At 34.5% G+C, this 17,794-nt stretch overlaps 1 protein-coding gene across 1 annotated transcript; it reads right to left on the reverse strand.

The window, feature by feature from the left end:
- Nucleotides 1-1,700: 1,700 nt before the first annotated feature.
- Nucleotides 1,701-16,171, reverse strand: LOC106882870 (small ribosomal subunit protein uS9). Its single transcript, XM_014933672.3, has 6 exons — nucleotides 16,062-16,171; nucleotides 15,878-15,926; nucleotides 9,987-10,088; nucleotides 9,012-9,108; nucleotides 3,137-3,184; nucleotides 1,701-1,881 (listed from the first exon to the last, which is right to left on the reverse strand). The coding sequence occupies exons 1-6, from the start codon at nucleotides 16,064-16,066 to the stop codon at nucleotides 1,736-1,738; spliced, it is 447 nt and encodes a 148-aa protein (XP_014789158.1). The 5' UTR covers nucleotides 16,067-16,171; the 3' UTR covers nucleotides 1,701-1,735.
- Nucleotides 16,172-17,794: the final 1,623 nt, after the last annotated feature.

The following is a 17,794-nucleotide window of genomic DNA, read 5'->3' on the forward strand; positions in this document are numbered from 1 at the left end:
ACTGCATCTTTGACAGGAAAAGGTGGAGACGGTCAAGAAAATGCGGAACGGCAGAAGCTTCGTTGCCGTATACTCCGAGTTTGAATCTTAAAGTGCGTTGAGATGATTCATTTATCACGTTTTTTTTTTTTTTTTTTTTAATACAAAACCTCAACGATAAACTAGGATAATTGCATTAGTTTATCCTATATGTATTTCACCATTGCATAGACATTTGAGAATGTATTTTAAGGTCTTGCTGCATTTTTTTTTAGGAGACTACGTATAGTTAAATCGCTGGAGCCTATAACGGCGAACGTGAGATACCAAAGCAATTTCACTGTTCCTTTGAGAAATAATACTGGGAGTAATTATGAAAAGGAAAAAGCCTGACTGATGTAAGATTGTCCGGCAGGAAAACTATTTCATGTATTTTTAAAGGTAACTGAAAAAAGGAAATAAAAATAAATAAAACACTAATGTTGTGGCATATTAATATTTGCTATAAACAAATATTGAACATTTCCCACCACAATGCGCCGAAAACTTCGAATTCATATCGGGACTAAACTACGTCTATAGAAGGGAGATAACTCTTTAAACCGGCATGATTCACTCTATATAATATACCATATTTAAGACCAAACTTGCGTTCAACTTCGAGTGAAAACGGTACAAATTATTCTAAGCTAGTCCAACACTATGATGTTAAATAAAAAGTATTTATTTTATCTGCATATTAATAGATGGAGCGGATCCAAAAAAATTTACTATTTTAGGAAAGGAGACTGCCAAGCATCCACCATTTTACTAAATTAAGTACAAGCGTCAATATGACTAAATCTTGAAAGAAAATGCCTCGACACAGCCCCTTTGACTGCATTCCGAGAAAAGCTAAATTGATCAAACTATAAATCACTTAAAATATGATCCAGCCTCTCTGGTCTGCAGATGTGCTAATTCCTCTCAGATGAAGCCATTAACAAGTTTCAGTTTCGTAAAATCTCCTTAATCCTAATTTTATTTCTTTCATTACCATACTTCCATAGAAGTATGCTAAGAAACAAGAATTTAATAAAATGACTCATTATTAAACTCGTGTGGAACGTAAATTAATGAAATTTTGATAGGTTTTAATTTGTATCACTAACACTTAGGCATTTCAAATGACCATATCATACCCAAATATTCTTTGCATTTTAAGTTCAAACTGATTAGATCTAGCCTATCACACTTACCCAACAATGTCATTCTAAAAATAATCACAAAAAATCTTAGAACAAAATGCACTATTAACTCATAACACTAAATAAATTAACATTACACTTAAGAGTATCTAAATGCTAAATGGTTAAAACAAGAAACTTCTACCATAGAACCAAGAGCCATCTTAGTGGTTATACAGAAAAGTGCCCTATTTATTAATGCCATATAGATAAGTATCTACAGCTGTGTTGTCTGAATACATTCAATCATCACTTCATATTATGAATAATCATTATTCTAATAACCTTTTTAGTTTTTTCAAATACACAAATTCATGTCACACAGCCAGCTGACGTTTCTTCTGCACATATAGCAGTCAAAATCAGCCCAGCAAAGTGTGTGTGTGTGTGTGTGTGGCTTTTTGTTGAAGCCTCTCTATGCTACAACAGATCAGATAGATTTGAAAATACAATCTCAATCCAGCATCTTTTCAAAAACGAAAAAAAACTCAGTGGTTTCTCAGAAAAATTCCATGTTTATTACATATATTTTAACGGTAGGATTTCTGGTAACGAGCACGAGCACCAGGCCCACCAAACTTTTTGGGCTCGCAGCGCCTGGGATCAGCTACAAGTAGAGACCTGTCGTACTGAACAAGGATGTCCTTGATTTCTTTCTTTGACGCTTCATCTACATCTGAAATCAAAAATAACAGGAAAATTAATTTTACAACTTCAACGACATTCTCCCATTATTAGCTCTTAATTGTTCTATTCTGTTGATTTGTTTGTTTGTTTTTAGTGGGATTTTTTTTTTGGGGGGGGGGGTAGCCATTGGCCAGTGGCCATGCTACACATTGCCTTCAAAGGATTTCATCAACCTAAGTACTTTATTTCTACTCACAACCTGAACTCCAACCATGGAGTAAAAAGCTAACTTAAATCTCACAGATGTCTGCACTCATTGTCAAAAGCATGGAAGATGTTATTAAAAGAATATAACATCATGTTAGAATAACACAGAATATTAACATTTGTTTCTAATAAAACAGAACTACTCTTAAAGAATACAAGTTTCCATCATCATCATTGTTTAACGTCCGCTTTCCATGCTAGCAATGGGTTGGACGATTTGACTGAGGACTGGTGAAACCGGATGGCAACACCAGGCTCCAATTTGGCAGAGTTTCTGCAGCTGGATGCCCTTCCTAACACCAACCACTCAGAGAGTGTAGTGGGTGCTTTTACGTGTCACCCGCACGAAGGCCAGTCAGGCGGTACTGGCAACGGCCACGCTCGAAAATGGTGTCTTTTATGTGCCACCCGCACAAGAGCCAGTCCAGGGGCACTGGCAACAATCTCGCTCGAAAACCATCCACCAAGAATTGAAATAAAGTTGCACCCCCAAAATGCCTACCCCTATTATATTGTGAGCACTGTGAATTTTAAGGAAATAGATGTGCAGAAAAATTTGTAACATCTGATAAGGACTTTAGTAGTATTAAGTGGTTTCACTTGAGATTTTAAGCCACAATACAAATTTGCAGAGAGATTACCTCGTTTCACAGATTTTTTTCACTAAATATTTTTTTCTACTCAAGAATTTATTTTATTCATTTTATATAATACAGGAATTTATGCCAGTCAACCTTAAAGACCAGACAAGATAGTTACATTCAGCAGGATTTCGACAAAGACCCTTAGGGGATGAAGTGTGTTTCAAATAAAGAAACTAAAAATTTATCATTGTGGCAAAATTCATGTAATTTTTTGAAATCAATTATAATAGCCATATAAAATTTAAAAGATACATTTCTTAGCAGCAACCACTAATCGGGAATACACTTTAAACTCATATGTGAAACTAAAGTTGTGCTTTGTAACATCATTCCTTAGTACCTAGCATGTTATACAACACTTAAAAAAAACCAAGACTGATTCACAAAACTTACATTTCTGGTAGTAGGCAACCAGAGCTTTAGAGATAGCCTGGCGGATAGCTGCAAAAATTAAAAAGAAATACATTAGTTTTCATTAGACAGCATAAGAAAAGGATTAACAGATTAAATGCTAAATTTTTTTATCCATGCTTTTGGGGTTTGCCAGGTGTCTTTGGAGTTTAAATAACAGTATTTAAATTTTCGGATCCTGTTCAAAACAGGGGCACCAGTATTTTCTTAACGAAACACTTTGAAACTTGGGACACTGGTAGAATGTGTCATATAAAACATTTTTTTCTCTTAGTCTTCTTAACAAAAAAACGTACATCGCAAGTTATTTCATGTTAAAGTTGTCGTATTTCTGTATTTTCAACCAATGACTGACGTCCATTCAGCCGTACAAATTAAGTGCTGAATACGTAAACAAACGATTCTCGGCGGTGATAAAATTATTTCCTTGTCAAAAAATGGCTGAAGCATATTGGCAGTAGCTAATAAACCTTTCTATTATAGGCACATGGCATGGTTTTTGAGGGAAGGAGCAAGTCGGTAAGGGAAAACGAACACACGTGTGTTGCCTCTGCGAAATGTCAGAAGTAATGGAGATTAAATACGCTTTACACCGCTTAACCCTTTCGTTACCAAACCGCCCAAAGCCACCCGAAAAAAATTTTGGTTCATGTGACCAAGCTGCCCAAAACCGCCCGTAATCACCTATTCATATTTAAATGAGAATATCTGAGCAAATCTCGTTAGTACATTCGTGAAAACACGTGATTATTTGTGTAAACAGTTCAGCTATAGTTTTGTACAACGATCGATGTGTTTTTTTAATTTTGTGAATTTTGGGAGATTTTTTTCCAAATTTGTTCCTGTTGTGTTTTCAAAATTTGTAATCCTGACAAAAAAATGGATACAAATTTTATTCTGTCAAGCAGCGAGTCAGAATTCCAAGGATTTTCCATTGAAGACCTTGATAAATCTAACTCTGTAACCAAAAAAAAAAAAGCACGTGGTATTTGATAATGAATCTGAGGTTTCATTTTCCGAAAATGAAAGCAGTGAATCCGAGAGCTCCGATGATAGCGATAAAGAGAATGAATTAGTACCTGAATGGAGTGAAAATTTAAAAACTCCTTCTTTCAGTGATTTTTCTGAAGAAACTGGACCAAGTCACAGTCTTACCCAGGAGAGTAAAGCTTTAGACTATTTCTTTTTGCTTTTTCCGATGTGCCTATTTGAATTGATTACGGCGGAAACAAACCGTTATGCTAAATGTAAACAAAGCGTAAAAAAGGATAGTTTGAGGTTTCCCATAAACTTGAATGAAATTAAAGCATATTTTGCCATAAATATTATTATGGGCATTAGAAAGTTACCTAGAATAACAAATTACTGGAGTAGTGATGAACCCTTTGGCGACGAATATGTCTCAAGTATAATGACGAGGATACGGTTTTTAAAATTGACTCAATATCTACATGTAATAGACACGACCAGTACGTGGAAAACCAGACTTTGATCCCTTATTTAAAATAAGACCCCTCATTGACTGTGTTCAAAGCACATATAAAACAGTTTATAGATAAGGATATGGTGGGCTATAAAGGCCGAGTGCGTTTTCAACAGTATATGCCAGGAAAGCGCACAAAATGGGGGATCAAAGTTTGGAAAAGATTTGTGAATCAAATACTGGGTACTGCTCTGGATTTTAATTTTATACTGGCAAAAGAGACAGTAATAAATCCAGTAATGTGCACAACTCTTCTATAATAATATTTTGCTGTATACCCAATTGAATATTAGCTAATAACCCATTTTCTGTTGCGATGTTTGAACAAAAATTTTAATAATTTTATATTTTGTTGAATTTACCTGTATTTACCTGTAATTAAAGTCACTTTGTGACAAAAATTTTGGTATAGAATTGGTTGAGAACCTTTCGTTAATTTATCTTCCAAAAATCACATTAATATGTTGATAAATAAAAAAGTTAGAGTTGTTTAATGAAACCAGCCTAAATTTATGATTATGTTAGAAATTAATTGAAACACATAAGGGGTGTAATTTGGTTAGAAATAAGGTAACGAAAGGGTTAAAGTGCCAAAGGAGTAAGTGTAAACAGTTGAATGCTTGTCAGTGATTGGTTGAAATTATTGAAATAAGACAATTTTTTACATGAAATAAATCCGAATACAAAAATTTTTTTCTGTTCTATAACACAAAATAGATAAGTATACAAAGTTTGAAAGTCTTTCGGTACCAAAAACATTACATAAAACATTAAATGAAAACTGGTGACCCCGTTTTGAACAAGATCCTAATTTTCTTCATATGTGAATTAGTTTGGAAATTATAAATTTTTCAAAATGTCCCAATTGAAGATCATGACAAGAAAGGTCAAGGAAAGTGTTTAAAGAAAAATTTTAGATTGTAACTTAATGAACAGCCATTTAACACAATTCTTAAAATTATTTTAAGCAAAATTCCAACTAAAATCTTTCTAAGCACAAGATTTTGTAAAAAAAATACTCATTGATGCCAGACCCTCCCTTTTGAGCAGTTTCCTGACACTTATTTGCACACAAGTCACTTTCTTTGCTTTTCCAGAATAGTTCTGTCCAAGAAGTGTCCAGACTGACTCCTGATTTCATCTGCTACACGCTTTTCCGACCTTTTACTCAAAGGTCAACCTGAATTTTTTTGGATCTGATAAAAATGAAGTAGTCATACAGGTTTTGACTATTCTTCTGAATTTGAGAATAGGAATGTTATTTGCCATACAGTAAATATATGCATTCATAACAGCCATATCAATAAGGTTGGTGAAAATACCATCTCTTAGCATAGATTTTCATCCTGTACTTATTGATTACCCAATCCATTTTGTCTACTCCACCCATAAAAGTACTCAGCAAAACATTTGGTCTGTAGTACATTTATTTACTTATTTGCTTTTCACACTTTCAGTTGGTAGTGCACCTTGATAGTTTAAAGCATCTTCACATTATTGTTGTCTTTCTAAACTGTGGCAAATATTCCATGTTAAGTCTGTAATCATAGAAGCTTCTAGCCTTGCTCTTCAAATGTGTTATCAGGAACAAGTGGGCATTTATTAGTGCAATAGCTCCGTACTGTTCCAGAACCTGAAACTCCTTTCTTAGTCAGTATTTTTTAAGCTCAAATCTTGTAAAAAAAAACATTATGTGGTCTGAAGGATTCTGAAGTTGCAAAACTCTTCAAAACAACTGTAGCTCCTAATCCAAATGAAGAATTTTGTCCTCCTTTCTTGCCTTCATACAGGTCAACATGAAAACAATAACCTGTTGTGGAACAGTACATTGCCCAGTTCATGTCCAAATCTTATTTCTTATAGATTGCTTCAGAAAAAGTCAACCTTAATACTGCACCACTTGTTCATCAATTGCTCAGGTGCTTTCGAAAAACCTTAACAAAGCCTATGTTCATCCTATGAATTAGTGGTGCAATTTTGAAGGTTTTAAGAATTGCACCTGTTCCAAGTGTAGAGTTACCATTGAAGTGCAAATTTCTTTTAATTTCAATGTATCTATTTCATGCCATATATTCACGAATGAACTGAATCTTTACATCTTCATCCTCACCCCAACATATTTGTTCTTGTGGCAAGTGATGCTAGCCTGTTAGTAAATAAAATCCAATGAAAATTTGAAGTTATGTCGATTATTTCGAATAGCATGATACTTTGTCTTACAATATGAGTATCACATCATCAAAAAGAGTTTCAAAAGCCTCTACAGGGGATTTATCCTTGAATGATTTTTTTTTTTGTTGATTCTATCATTTAATGCATCAACATTTCCTCTTTCAACATGAAAATCTTCATGATGTATTCCAAGTTGATTTTGATTTCGTCTTGCACTTTCGACGTTTAGCTGCAGGTTCAACTCGATCTCTTACATTTGTTCCTGAATCTTCTAAACCATTTGAGTGCAATTCCAAGCATCCAGGTACATCGTTTGGATAATTATTACCAAGTTCATTTACATCTATCTCTTCCTTATCGGAAACGACACATACATTGTCAGGAGGAAGTTCCCCCACACCTTTTGGTGTATCGTCATCAGATACATAAGAAATTTCAGCCACAAAATCAGGATCATTCAACAAATCATTTTATTTCCTCTAGATTTAGAAATTTAGTTTTACTCCTAATTAAAGGCTCTGAAAAATGAAGTACTTCATTATGCAAACAAAATATATAGAACAAAAATCCAAATATTTTAGAAATTTGGGGTAAAAATAGTAAATAATGTTTATCCAGATATGAAACTCATGTCATGGGCCCCCAAATGGGGATCGTTGAAAAAGGCGTTCTTTTTAATTCAATTGCAATAAGCGTTTTAGTTTTTTTGAAACTATAGTATCCAATGCAAATGTGTACAAAATATCCATGATGATGATATCGATGGGAAATGCAAAAAAAAAGTTTTCAAAACAATCGATATTTTTGTAGTTCAAAAATTGCAATTTATGACAAAATGTCCTCTAGAATTGGCCAGAGCTAATGACAAACTTTAACTACTAAATATTGCTATAGACACCTCTGCAAATGTAATGTACATAGGCAATTCACTTAAAATACAACTGGCAATGAGACTTTAGCAGATCCCCAAATGGGACTCATGGCAGGCAATGGGTTCAGACCATGCTAAATCCATTTATGATAGCTTACTAATCTACAAACATTCAAACCAAGACAGCCTGCTTTAAGCAACAAGTATTGCCACTGGTATAAGTTTCCAGCAAAGACCAGTCAGCCACTCAAATGAAAATTTATCATCATCATTTAACGTCCGCTTTCCATGGGTTGGACGATTTGACAGAGGACTGGTGAACCAGATGGCTGCACCAGGCTCCAATCTGATCTGGCAGAGTTTCTACAGCTGGATGCCCTTCCTAACGCCAACCACTCCAAGAGTGTAGTGGGTGCTTTTACCTGCCACCGGCACGAGGGCCAGTCCAGGGGCACCGGCAACGATCTCACTGGAATGTTTTTTCACATGCCACCGGTACAAGTGCCAGTAAGGCAACACTGGTAACGATCACGCTCAAATGGTGCTTTTTACGTGCCACTGGCATGGAAGCCAGACTGCTGCTCTACGGGTGCCAGTCATCGAATTTGGTTCAATTACGATTTACACCTTGGATATTTATGAACAGTTATTAGCGTCTTGGTTACCTTTCATCTAAAAGCACCTTATCTTACAATATAGGATTAAAACAAAAGGCCCATTTCATTAAACCATTGGCCTTTCCCCAACACCAGTTTATGTGGAAATCAATCACAATACAGAAACCACATTACTTACAATTCTCACTCCACATAATGTTATGCAACTTAGTGTCTGCACTTGGGTAAAATCCACTCCCCCACCACTTACCTATCTCTCCTGGGTACCATTAGCAATAATTCTATGTTACTCTAGCTCGTCTCCATTCCAAGTTCATCTATTTCTAACACTCTCATAATTACCAGCAATAGTTCAACTATTGCTCATCATGTATCGAGGACAACTATTTCATCTCTCTGAAATCATCCTCAAATATTTTTCATGTACATGATTTCTCTTGGCTCTTGTAATCATCATGCCATCATCATTGCCATGTTAGATACCAAATCATTTACCATCTTGAACTACTTGCACCAATTAAGTCTGTCTATATTCCTGAATATCACTACTTAATCATATATCGCAACCCACATCAACCTACAACACAATATTTTGCCCAGGAGATACTGATACTTCAAAGCAGTTAATTTGTAATGGTTAGGTACTGCACCTCTCTCTTGATTAAATATGAAACTGAGATAAAAATTAAATTAGATGAAGTGAAAAGAACTCACCATAAATCTGGGCAACATGACCACCACCTTTCACCTTTACTCTAATATCAACTGCAGAAAATCGGTCTTTTCCGAGCAATAATAATGGTTCTTGTAGCTAGAAGAAAGAAATTTACATTTTCAGCTTATTCAAGATAAGAAATTAAAGATAAAATTTTCATTTCTGTAAATTTATAAAATACCATAGAAAGCTTCTGCTCTTTTGATTTGCCATATCATAGGCTATTTGAAAAGCTAAATCAGACAATTATATAAAGGAAGTTCATTAATCTAGTAATGTATTTTAGACAAGCCATTCCAATATAGTTCAACCAATGAATTTTCTAACTAGCACCAACTATCAATGGTTGAAGTAAAATCATCGTTCTGGAAATATTAAACAAAACTACAAAATGACAAGACTCAAGCATAAACAAAGTGTTTCCAGTGATGAAGATATGACAATTTCATGATTAAATGGAAATAGTTAGATATAATCATCAATTTAACATCCACTTTTCAAATGCTTGCACAGGTTAGACAATTGAGGCAGATTTTCTATGGTTGGATACTCTTCCTGTTGCTAACCCTCACCAGTTTCCAAGCAAGGTGATAGATTTCCTCAAGGCCAGACATGTTCTCACAAAATATTGGAAATAAATTATACTACTTGTATGGCAGAGACAATAACAAGACAAAGAGACACACACTTGACTAGCTCTTTCAGTTTCCTTCTACCAAATCTGCTCACAAGGTTTGTGCTGGTCCAGGGATAAAGAAGGCATTTGCCTTTGGTGCCACACAGTGAAACTGAACCCAGAACCATGTAGTTGGGAAGCAAAGTTCATACTAAACAGCCATATCTGCACCTATATGTTAATGAAAGCTTCAGGATCCAGCAGATTTACTCCAGCCAATAAAGTTTGCGTGACACTGATGCATAAAGTATCAAATTAATAGATTTATGACTAAATATACATATTTGAAAAGTCTTACCTTATAGCGTAAAATCTGTGGCTCTAGATTCTCCAATGGACGACCATTGACTTTGATTAAACCACGACCACGTTTACAGTGAGCAACAGCAGTGGCAGTTTTCTGAAATGTTTAAAATTTGAAACAATCAATACACATCCTTTACATATACTCCCAACAGCACCCCAACTCAAACACACATTACTATAACCAGTGAAAATTGTAGGAATAAAAGAGTAAGCATTTTTAATTTACATTCAGTTTATACAGAGAGACCTATTGCAATCCAACAAAATTGTCCTGGTTTTCTTGGTTATAATCAATGCAGCATTTGTAATTGTAAATGCAGACAATACTTCAAAGTTTGAGTAACTCTATTGATCTCAACTTGTCCAAGACTACTGCTGGTTCTATGATATAAATTACATGATTTAAAGCAATCTAAATGAAAATTTCCCATCAGAATTTCACGCTTGTTCTTGCAAACTTGAAACACTAGTAGTATGCTTAGTACATGAAGATTATGATTCCTTACATAAAAAACACCCTTCTCAATGACATTTAAAGCGTATGTAAAAATATGAAAACTATTACAAATCAGGAAGATAATTATCGATTTAAGTTATTGTATGCTATAAGAATTGTGTACATTTCCAACAGTATGTCAGGCAAACCCACAAAATGAGGGAATCAAGGTATGGAAAATTTGTGAGGAGAGTACTAAGTATTGCTATGAATTTTTAAATGTGGGAGAGACAACATAAGTGAACATGATGTAGCCTGGAAATTAACATTTCCATAGTAAAACCAGCACCATATATTATTTCAATTGGTTTTTCAGTTGCCAAACTTGCAAAGGATTTAGAAGTTGTGGGAATATATGTGAGCTGCAGTGATTGCAAATAGAAAAGAGTTGCCACCAGATATAAAAGGAAAATTGTTTAAAGTGATGGAAAACAAAGGAAATTTGCTAGTGACCACGAAGTGCTTAACTTACATGGAGATCTTCAGTCAAATCGTCCAACCCATGCTAGCATGGAAAATGGACGTTAAACGATGATGATGAACCTTAATTACAAGTTACATAGGAGGTGTGTGAATCAGATGATGAGCTATGACTTGGTTGGTAATAAGTGGTTGTGATACCTGGTTTGGTATGTCACAAACAAGAGTACTGGTATGCATTTTTACTATACAAAAGCACAAGACCATCTGCAGGTCCAAGTAGATGGGGCAGTGCAATTGAGAGTAGGTTGCTCATGGAGAAAAAAGGGCACTATCACGCTATTAGATGTCAGAAGTGAAAGTAGTCGCTGTCTGTCTGCCTGTCTGCATGCATGCCTGTTGCTGGTCTGTCAGCCTGCTTGCCTGTCTGCCTGCATGCCTGCTGCTGGCCTGTCTGCCTGCTTGCCTGCTGAGCTATCTGTGTGTCCGTCTGTCTGTCTGTCTGCTGGTTTGAGTTGATACTTTGGCTTACTTACTGATATCTATCTACTATGTATCTATCTATCAATTATTAGAAAACACAAATTTAATATAAAAACATATTTCCTGAAATTGCAAATTATTTAAAATATAAAAATATAATTTTCAACAGAGAGAATTTATCAAAATAGAAAACAAATGAAGTTTGAAGTTAAGTTTAAAAATAAATGTGATACTTATGCTCCGTAGATACTTATACTCTGTAATGTTTCAAACGCATGGATATAGGTGTCGAATTTGTTCCAATAACTTCTGGAAGATCTCGTCCTTGAATTCGTAACGCCACATGAATTCTATTAGATGTGTTTGCAGCAAATTCCGGGTTGTCCCATTTTCTCTTTTGTTCTGGTTCTTGGCATGTTTCCATAGGCATTCGATGTGATTTGTTGTGGCAAATGTAACCGGATCAACAAAATTTATTGAATGGTTCACGGTTAAATGTCTATATCCTAGCGTGTTTAGTGTATTATATGAACGCCAGAGGTCAGAAATTATTGTTGTTCCTGGTAAAATCCGCTCTTGTATAATTTCTAAAAGGGTATCAGATGATCGATCTTCTACCGCAACTAAAAAACATCTTCTCGTATCTCTTTCTAACGCACCAAACACCCACTGCGTTTTAACCCGATGGCCAACATTATATTTTCTTCTAACAAACGCACTTTCATCTATCTCTACTATTCGGTTTGGTCCGCCTAACTTAATATTTTGCGCAATATAATACTCTGCACATACATCACGGCAGTAATTCCTCCAATCTGTTACAGCTACATTTGCTATACGACATTCCTGGCCTAAATTCTTAGCTAAATCTCCCTTAGCCCAATAATATAATATATCTATAATCTGCTCGCTTTTCAGTTTGCTATTATCTAGAAATGTTCCCTTTCTAATGGAAATCAGTTTTCTACAAGGCCTTCCACATGACCATATCATGCCATCGGACAAATTGTTTTTGGCCACTTCCCTCATGCTAGCTCCACAAGAGGGACATATTTTTTCAGTATTTAACAATCCGTATGTCTTGAGCCAGTGAATACTAGCTGCTGTTGTTGCGGTGGCGATGGCAATGTCGCGGTGATTAATTCCATTTGCACTGGGATATGTAGAAGTCATCGTGAAAAACCTGCAACTAATTTGTTCTCGTGTAGATTTCAATTTGAATTACGCGCGCTTTTGGGTGGGTATGATGGGTATATGTGATTTATTTTTAAAAAACAATAATGAATAATGCAAAAATACATTTATTCATAAAGTTTTAACTGAACATGGAATGAAATATATTTATTTATAAACTTTAAACTGAACTTCATTTGTTTAAATTCTCGTCCACCTTACCTTCGCTTGTTTAAATTCTACGGAATTCTACGGAATTCTACAAGAATTAAGAATTCTACAAGAATTACCCATCATACCCACCAACGAACACCCAAAAGCGCGCGTAATTCAAATTGAAATCTACACGAGAACAAATTAGTTGCAGGTTTTTCACGATGACTTCTACATATCCCAGTGCAAATGGAATTAATCACCGCGACATTGCCATCGCCACCGCAACAACAGCAGCTAGTATTCACTGGCTCAAGACATACGGATTGTTAAATACTGAAAAAATATGTCCCTCTTGTGGAGCTAGCATGAGGGAAGTGGCCAAAAACAATTTGTCCGATGGCATGATATGGTCATGTGGAAGGCCTTGTAGAAAACTGATTTCCATTAGAAAGGGAACATTTCTAGATAATAGCAAACTGAAAAGCGAGCAGATTATAGATATATTATATTATTGGGCTAAGGGAGATTTAGCTAAGAATTTAGGCCAGGAATGTCGTATAGCAAATGTAGCTGTAACAGATTGGAGGAATTACTGCCGTGATGTATGTGCAGAGTATTATATTGCGCAAAATATTAAGTTAGGCGGACCAAACCGAATAGTAGAGATAGATGAAAGTGCGTTTGTTAGAAGAAAATATAATGTTGGCCATCGGGTTAAAACGCAGTGGGTGTTTGGTGCGTTAGAAAGAGATACGAGAAGATGTTTTTTAGTTGCGGTAGAAGATCGATCATCTGATACCCTTTTAGAAATTATACAAGAGCGGATTTTACCAGGAACAACAATAATTTCTGACCTCTGGCGTTCATATAATACACTAAACACGCTAGGATATAGACATTTAACCGTGAACCATTCAATAAATTTTGTTGATCCGGTTACATTTGCCACAACAAATCACATCGAATGCCTATGGAAACATGCCAAGAACCAGAACAAAAGAGAAAATGGGACAACCCGGAATTTGCTGCAAACACATCTAATAGAATTCATGTGGCGTTACGAATTCAAGGACGAGATCTTCCAGAAGTTATTGGAACAAATTCGACACCTATATCCATGCGTTTGAAACATTACAGAGTATAAGTATCTACGGAGCATAAGTATCACATTTATTTTTAAACTTAACTTCAAACTTCATTTGTTTTCTATTTTGATAAATTCTCTCTGTTGAAAATTATATTTTTATATTTTAAATAATTTGCAATTTCAGGAAATATGTTTTTATATTAAATTTGTGTTTTCTAATAATTGATAGATAGATACATAGTAGATAGATATCAGTAAGTAAGCCAAAGTATCAACTCAAACCAGCAGACAGACAGACAGACGGACACACAGATAGCTCAGCAGGCAAGCAGGCAGACAGGCCAGCAGCAGGCATGCAGGCAGACAGGCAAGCAGGCTGACAGAGCAGCAACAGGCATGCAGGCAGACAGGCAGACAGACAGCGACTACTTTCACTTCTGACATCTAATAGCGTGATAGTGCCGAAAAAAGGCCTGCCAGAGGGATGGTTCCTTAAATGTAGCCAATCTTCATAAAAGACAGGTAAAAAAGTCTGTCACAAACATGAATGCCTTACCTATGTGGTCACTAGTGGACAGTCAATTGAAACAGCTTTTCAGTGAGCAATCTACAAAGTTGTATTTATGAAATGTGGGATCCTTTACACGTTTCCATGACAGGAATATTATATCTAATTTAACCTTCATAAAATGCCTTTTTCAAATTTATCCCATTTTATTTATTGTAATTTTCTTTATTATAATTAGAAATTTGATTGTAAGGTTAATGACAACTTTTGATTCATATTTTTAATTTGTAAGTATTTCATTTTACTATGTATATGGGAATTTATTTCATTTCGTAAGTTTCTTTAATAAATTCCAGTATTTTGTTCTACTGTACCTTTATGGTACACTTCTATTATGTGTATTTTAGCTTAATTGAGAAATCAATGCAAAAAAAATTCTATATTAAAATGAATACTCAACTGAATGAGCTAATTAACTGGGATTTTTTAAACAAAATTTTAATTAATTTTTGTGAATTTACTTATAACTGTAATCAGATTTGCTTTGATAAAAAATATGTAACAGAACTTTTTGTTGTAGTTCCAAAACCATATTCGTAAGACGATAAAAAGCTTAATGAAATCAGACCGGTGACAGAGGAAATTCGTCCCCCGTGCAAAATCAGATCACTGTAGGATCACCAATTGCACTGAAATCGATGTTAAAAGGGAAAAAAATATACAAATTTCGGATCTCAAATCAGTAACATTCCCCAGCTTTAACAAATGAAGATTATATCTTGATAATATAAACTATAAGAGAGAAAACTTTATTGAGGATACGTATATTTGAGCATTGGAAATTAAAATGTCAGTGAACAGGAGGGAGGGAAATAACAGAATGAAAAGCAACCTAACATTTGATTGCCATTTAAAAGCTTTTTCTTGTGCATTTAAGAATATGATTAATAAATATTAATTGCCGCGAAAATACATTTAGTGCATTAAAAGATCGAGAGCTAAAACTGCTACGTTAATTATAATCGATTAAATAGACCACGTGGAGCATATGAGAGACGAAGAAAAGACGTTACACTATTGATAGAATGTGAATGCTTTGTTTAATCAAGGGTCAGTCCTGATCACAAAGTGATTCCAACCATGACCATAACCTTTTTTCTTTTTCTATTTCATTATATCGTAAAATGTGCCGGTGCTTTTTTTTTTTTTTTGCCAACATGATAGTGGGCAAATTTAGACTTGAAAGCTATTTCTGACACTGGGCAACCACTGAAGCTCCATAATCGGCTCCTAAAACTAACTTACGAGATAATTTTTAAAATCTAACGTTCTTGGGCGTATTACTCAAACATCAAATATCCAATTAACGACGACAAATTATAAGAGTTAATTATTTTAACATCGTAATCTGTTAGTAGTGAGTAGTGATTAATTTACAACAAACATATTCCAAGCAAGAAACAAACAAAAAGAAACTAAGCAAAAAATACATTTGTAGGATTGAATAATTCTTTTTTTCTAACATTGAGTTTTAACTGGAAAGGAATTCACAAAACTTACTTTACGTCCGTAGACTTGAACAGCCTGGATGGGTTGCTTGGGAGCACTGCTAAAAAGGGAAAAAACAAAACAATCAATTAATCCATTAAATCAATTACAACGACATTAAACTATCCAAATCCAATTACAACGACATTAAACTATCGAAATTCAAAGAAATTTAGGGAAAGAAAACGGAGCCTACTTCATCTTTGAAAATCTCGGTTCTAAAAGGAAGTGCTACGGGTTGAACATTTGCTAATCATATGAGCAGATAGCCTCAATCCAGTATGTGTGTGTCGTTCTTTACACAAAAAGTCGCTGCAGAAACGTATTATAAAATATTTTGTTTATTTAATTATTTAATAATATTATTTATTCAGCTAATAGTTTGAAATTTTTAATGCGATTTTATTAAAAATATTAAGTAATGGTGTTCTGATTCAGGCTATATTTTTTACTTCCGGTTTAATGCCATGTGGCTTCTTACAATAGTCGCTCCCACATGATTACTTGACTGCTAGAAATAGCAGCCAAATATCATTCTCAAGCCACCTTGAAAAGAACAGCTCGTTGGGTAATATAATCTTGCCTTTACTATCTGAAAAACAAGACGGCATGATTATGACTATAATGCTTTTGATCCTACTCTTGTTCGTTTAAGGCTGACCTTGAGCTAAACACAAACGAACTTTGTATTGATAAAAAAAATCAAGTTTTGTGGAAGTACTTCTCCAATTATATATATATATATATATATATATATAGTACTTATTCAAATAAAATAATTGACTTAAACATTGTTTTAATGTTTTCAGATCAAATTTTATAGGTTAAAATTGAATTTTAAAAAAGTGATTAAGTGCAAGTTATTTGGTTAATCTGTAATTAAAAAAAAAACGTTTTTGTGATAATTCAAATTTCAATCCATTTTAAAATTTGCTTTTCTTCTTTTTTTCTTACCCAATTTTGGGTTATAAAAAAGGAAGAAAAGAAAATCATGTCTATTTGTTGAAAATATTCTTGTAATGATGTCAGTAGTATCAATTGTGTAGCAACAGGTCAACTCTCAGAACAGATTTATGATCAGAGACTTTCCCTTCGAGACCATCCCGTCTTTTCTCAGTCGTACATTATCCAATTCTTTATGTAAGATTATTGGGTATGGTTTGCAGGTTTAGTTCCTGAAGCAGTTGATACAGTTTGTGAAGTTACATTACTACAGTGCTGATATTCCATCCCTATCAGTGGTTTTCACTTATGGTGAAACAGTTTAAAACATTTATCTAGATTTTTTCTGTAAGCTACTTTCCATTGTTCTCGGCATTCATTGTAGGAAATTTATGAAAGTCAACCGTCATATTCTGTTCAACCTAGATAAGACCTATTCTGTTACTAAACATCTTAGGTTAAATTCAGTTCAAATTAGATAAACGCATCCGCCTTCTTTTGTTCTCTTGATCTACTTTCTGCTATTAAAACATGTATAAATACAGAACCCAAACAGAATTCTCACTATCTTTCGTTCGATGCCTTTGCCATATGTCAGGGCTGGGTTGAGACCCATAAAGGACCTGAGCTCTTAAAAGATTTTGGCGCCTCCGTATATATGTAACTCAAAATATAAGCAATAATAAGCCATAAAATTTTTATTGTTTATATTCTGAATTATATACATACAGAGAAAAGTATGCAAACCTTGTCGTTACTAGCATCTTACCACTGTAAAACAACCAACTGATAGATATGCAGAGAAAGGAAACAATGCTTCCATAAATTAGTGTTGGTAATCAAATCTTTGCCAATCAGTCAAATGGATTTTCTTTTTTCATAATGACTAGCTTGTGAATACAAGGAGTCAAAATGGGGTTCCTCCAAAGGATCTCTAGAGTAATGTACTTAACTGGGTGCATAGCTCAAATATCAGGGAGTCTCTCC

Source organism: Octopus bimaculoides, chromosome 7, assembly GCF_046866305.1.
Source record: "Octopus bimaculoides isolate indiv1 chromosome 7, ASM4686630v1, whole genome shotgun sequence".
Lineage (NCBI taxonomy): Eukaryota > Metazoa > Mollusca > Cephalopoda > Octopoda > Octopodidae > Octopus > Octopus bimaculoides.

Bases quoted from the DNA above. Each gene is read 5' to 3' on its own strand.
- LOC106882870 (XM_014933672.3), bottom strand. The intron at 3,185-9,011 runs GTGAGTTCTTTT...TAATTTTTGCAG, and splicing joins TCATGTTGCCCAGATTTATG to CTATCCGCCAGGCTATCTCT. The intron at 1,882-3,136 runs GTAAGTTTTGTG...TTTTGATTTCAG, and splicing joins GGTTGCCTACTACCAGAAAT to ATGTAGATGAAGCGTCAAAG.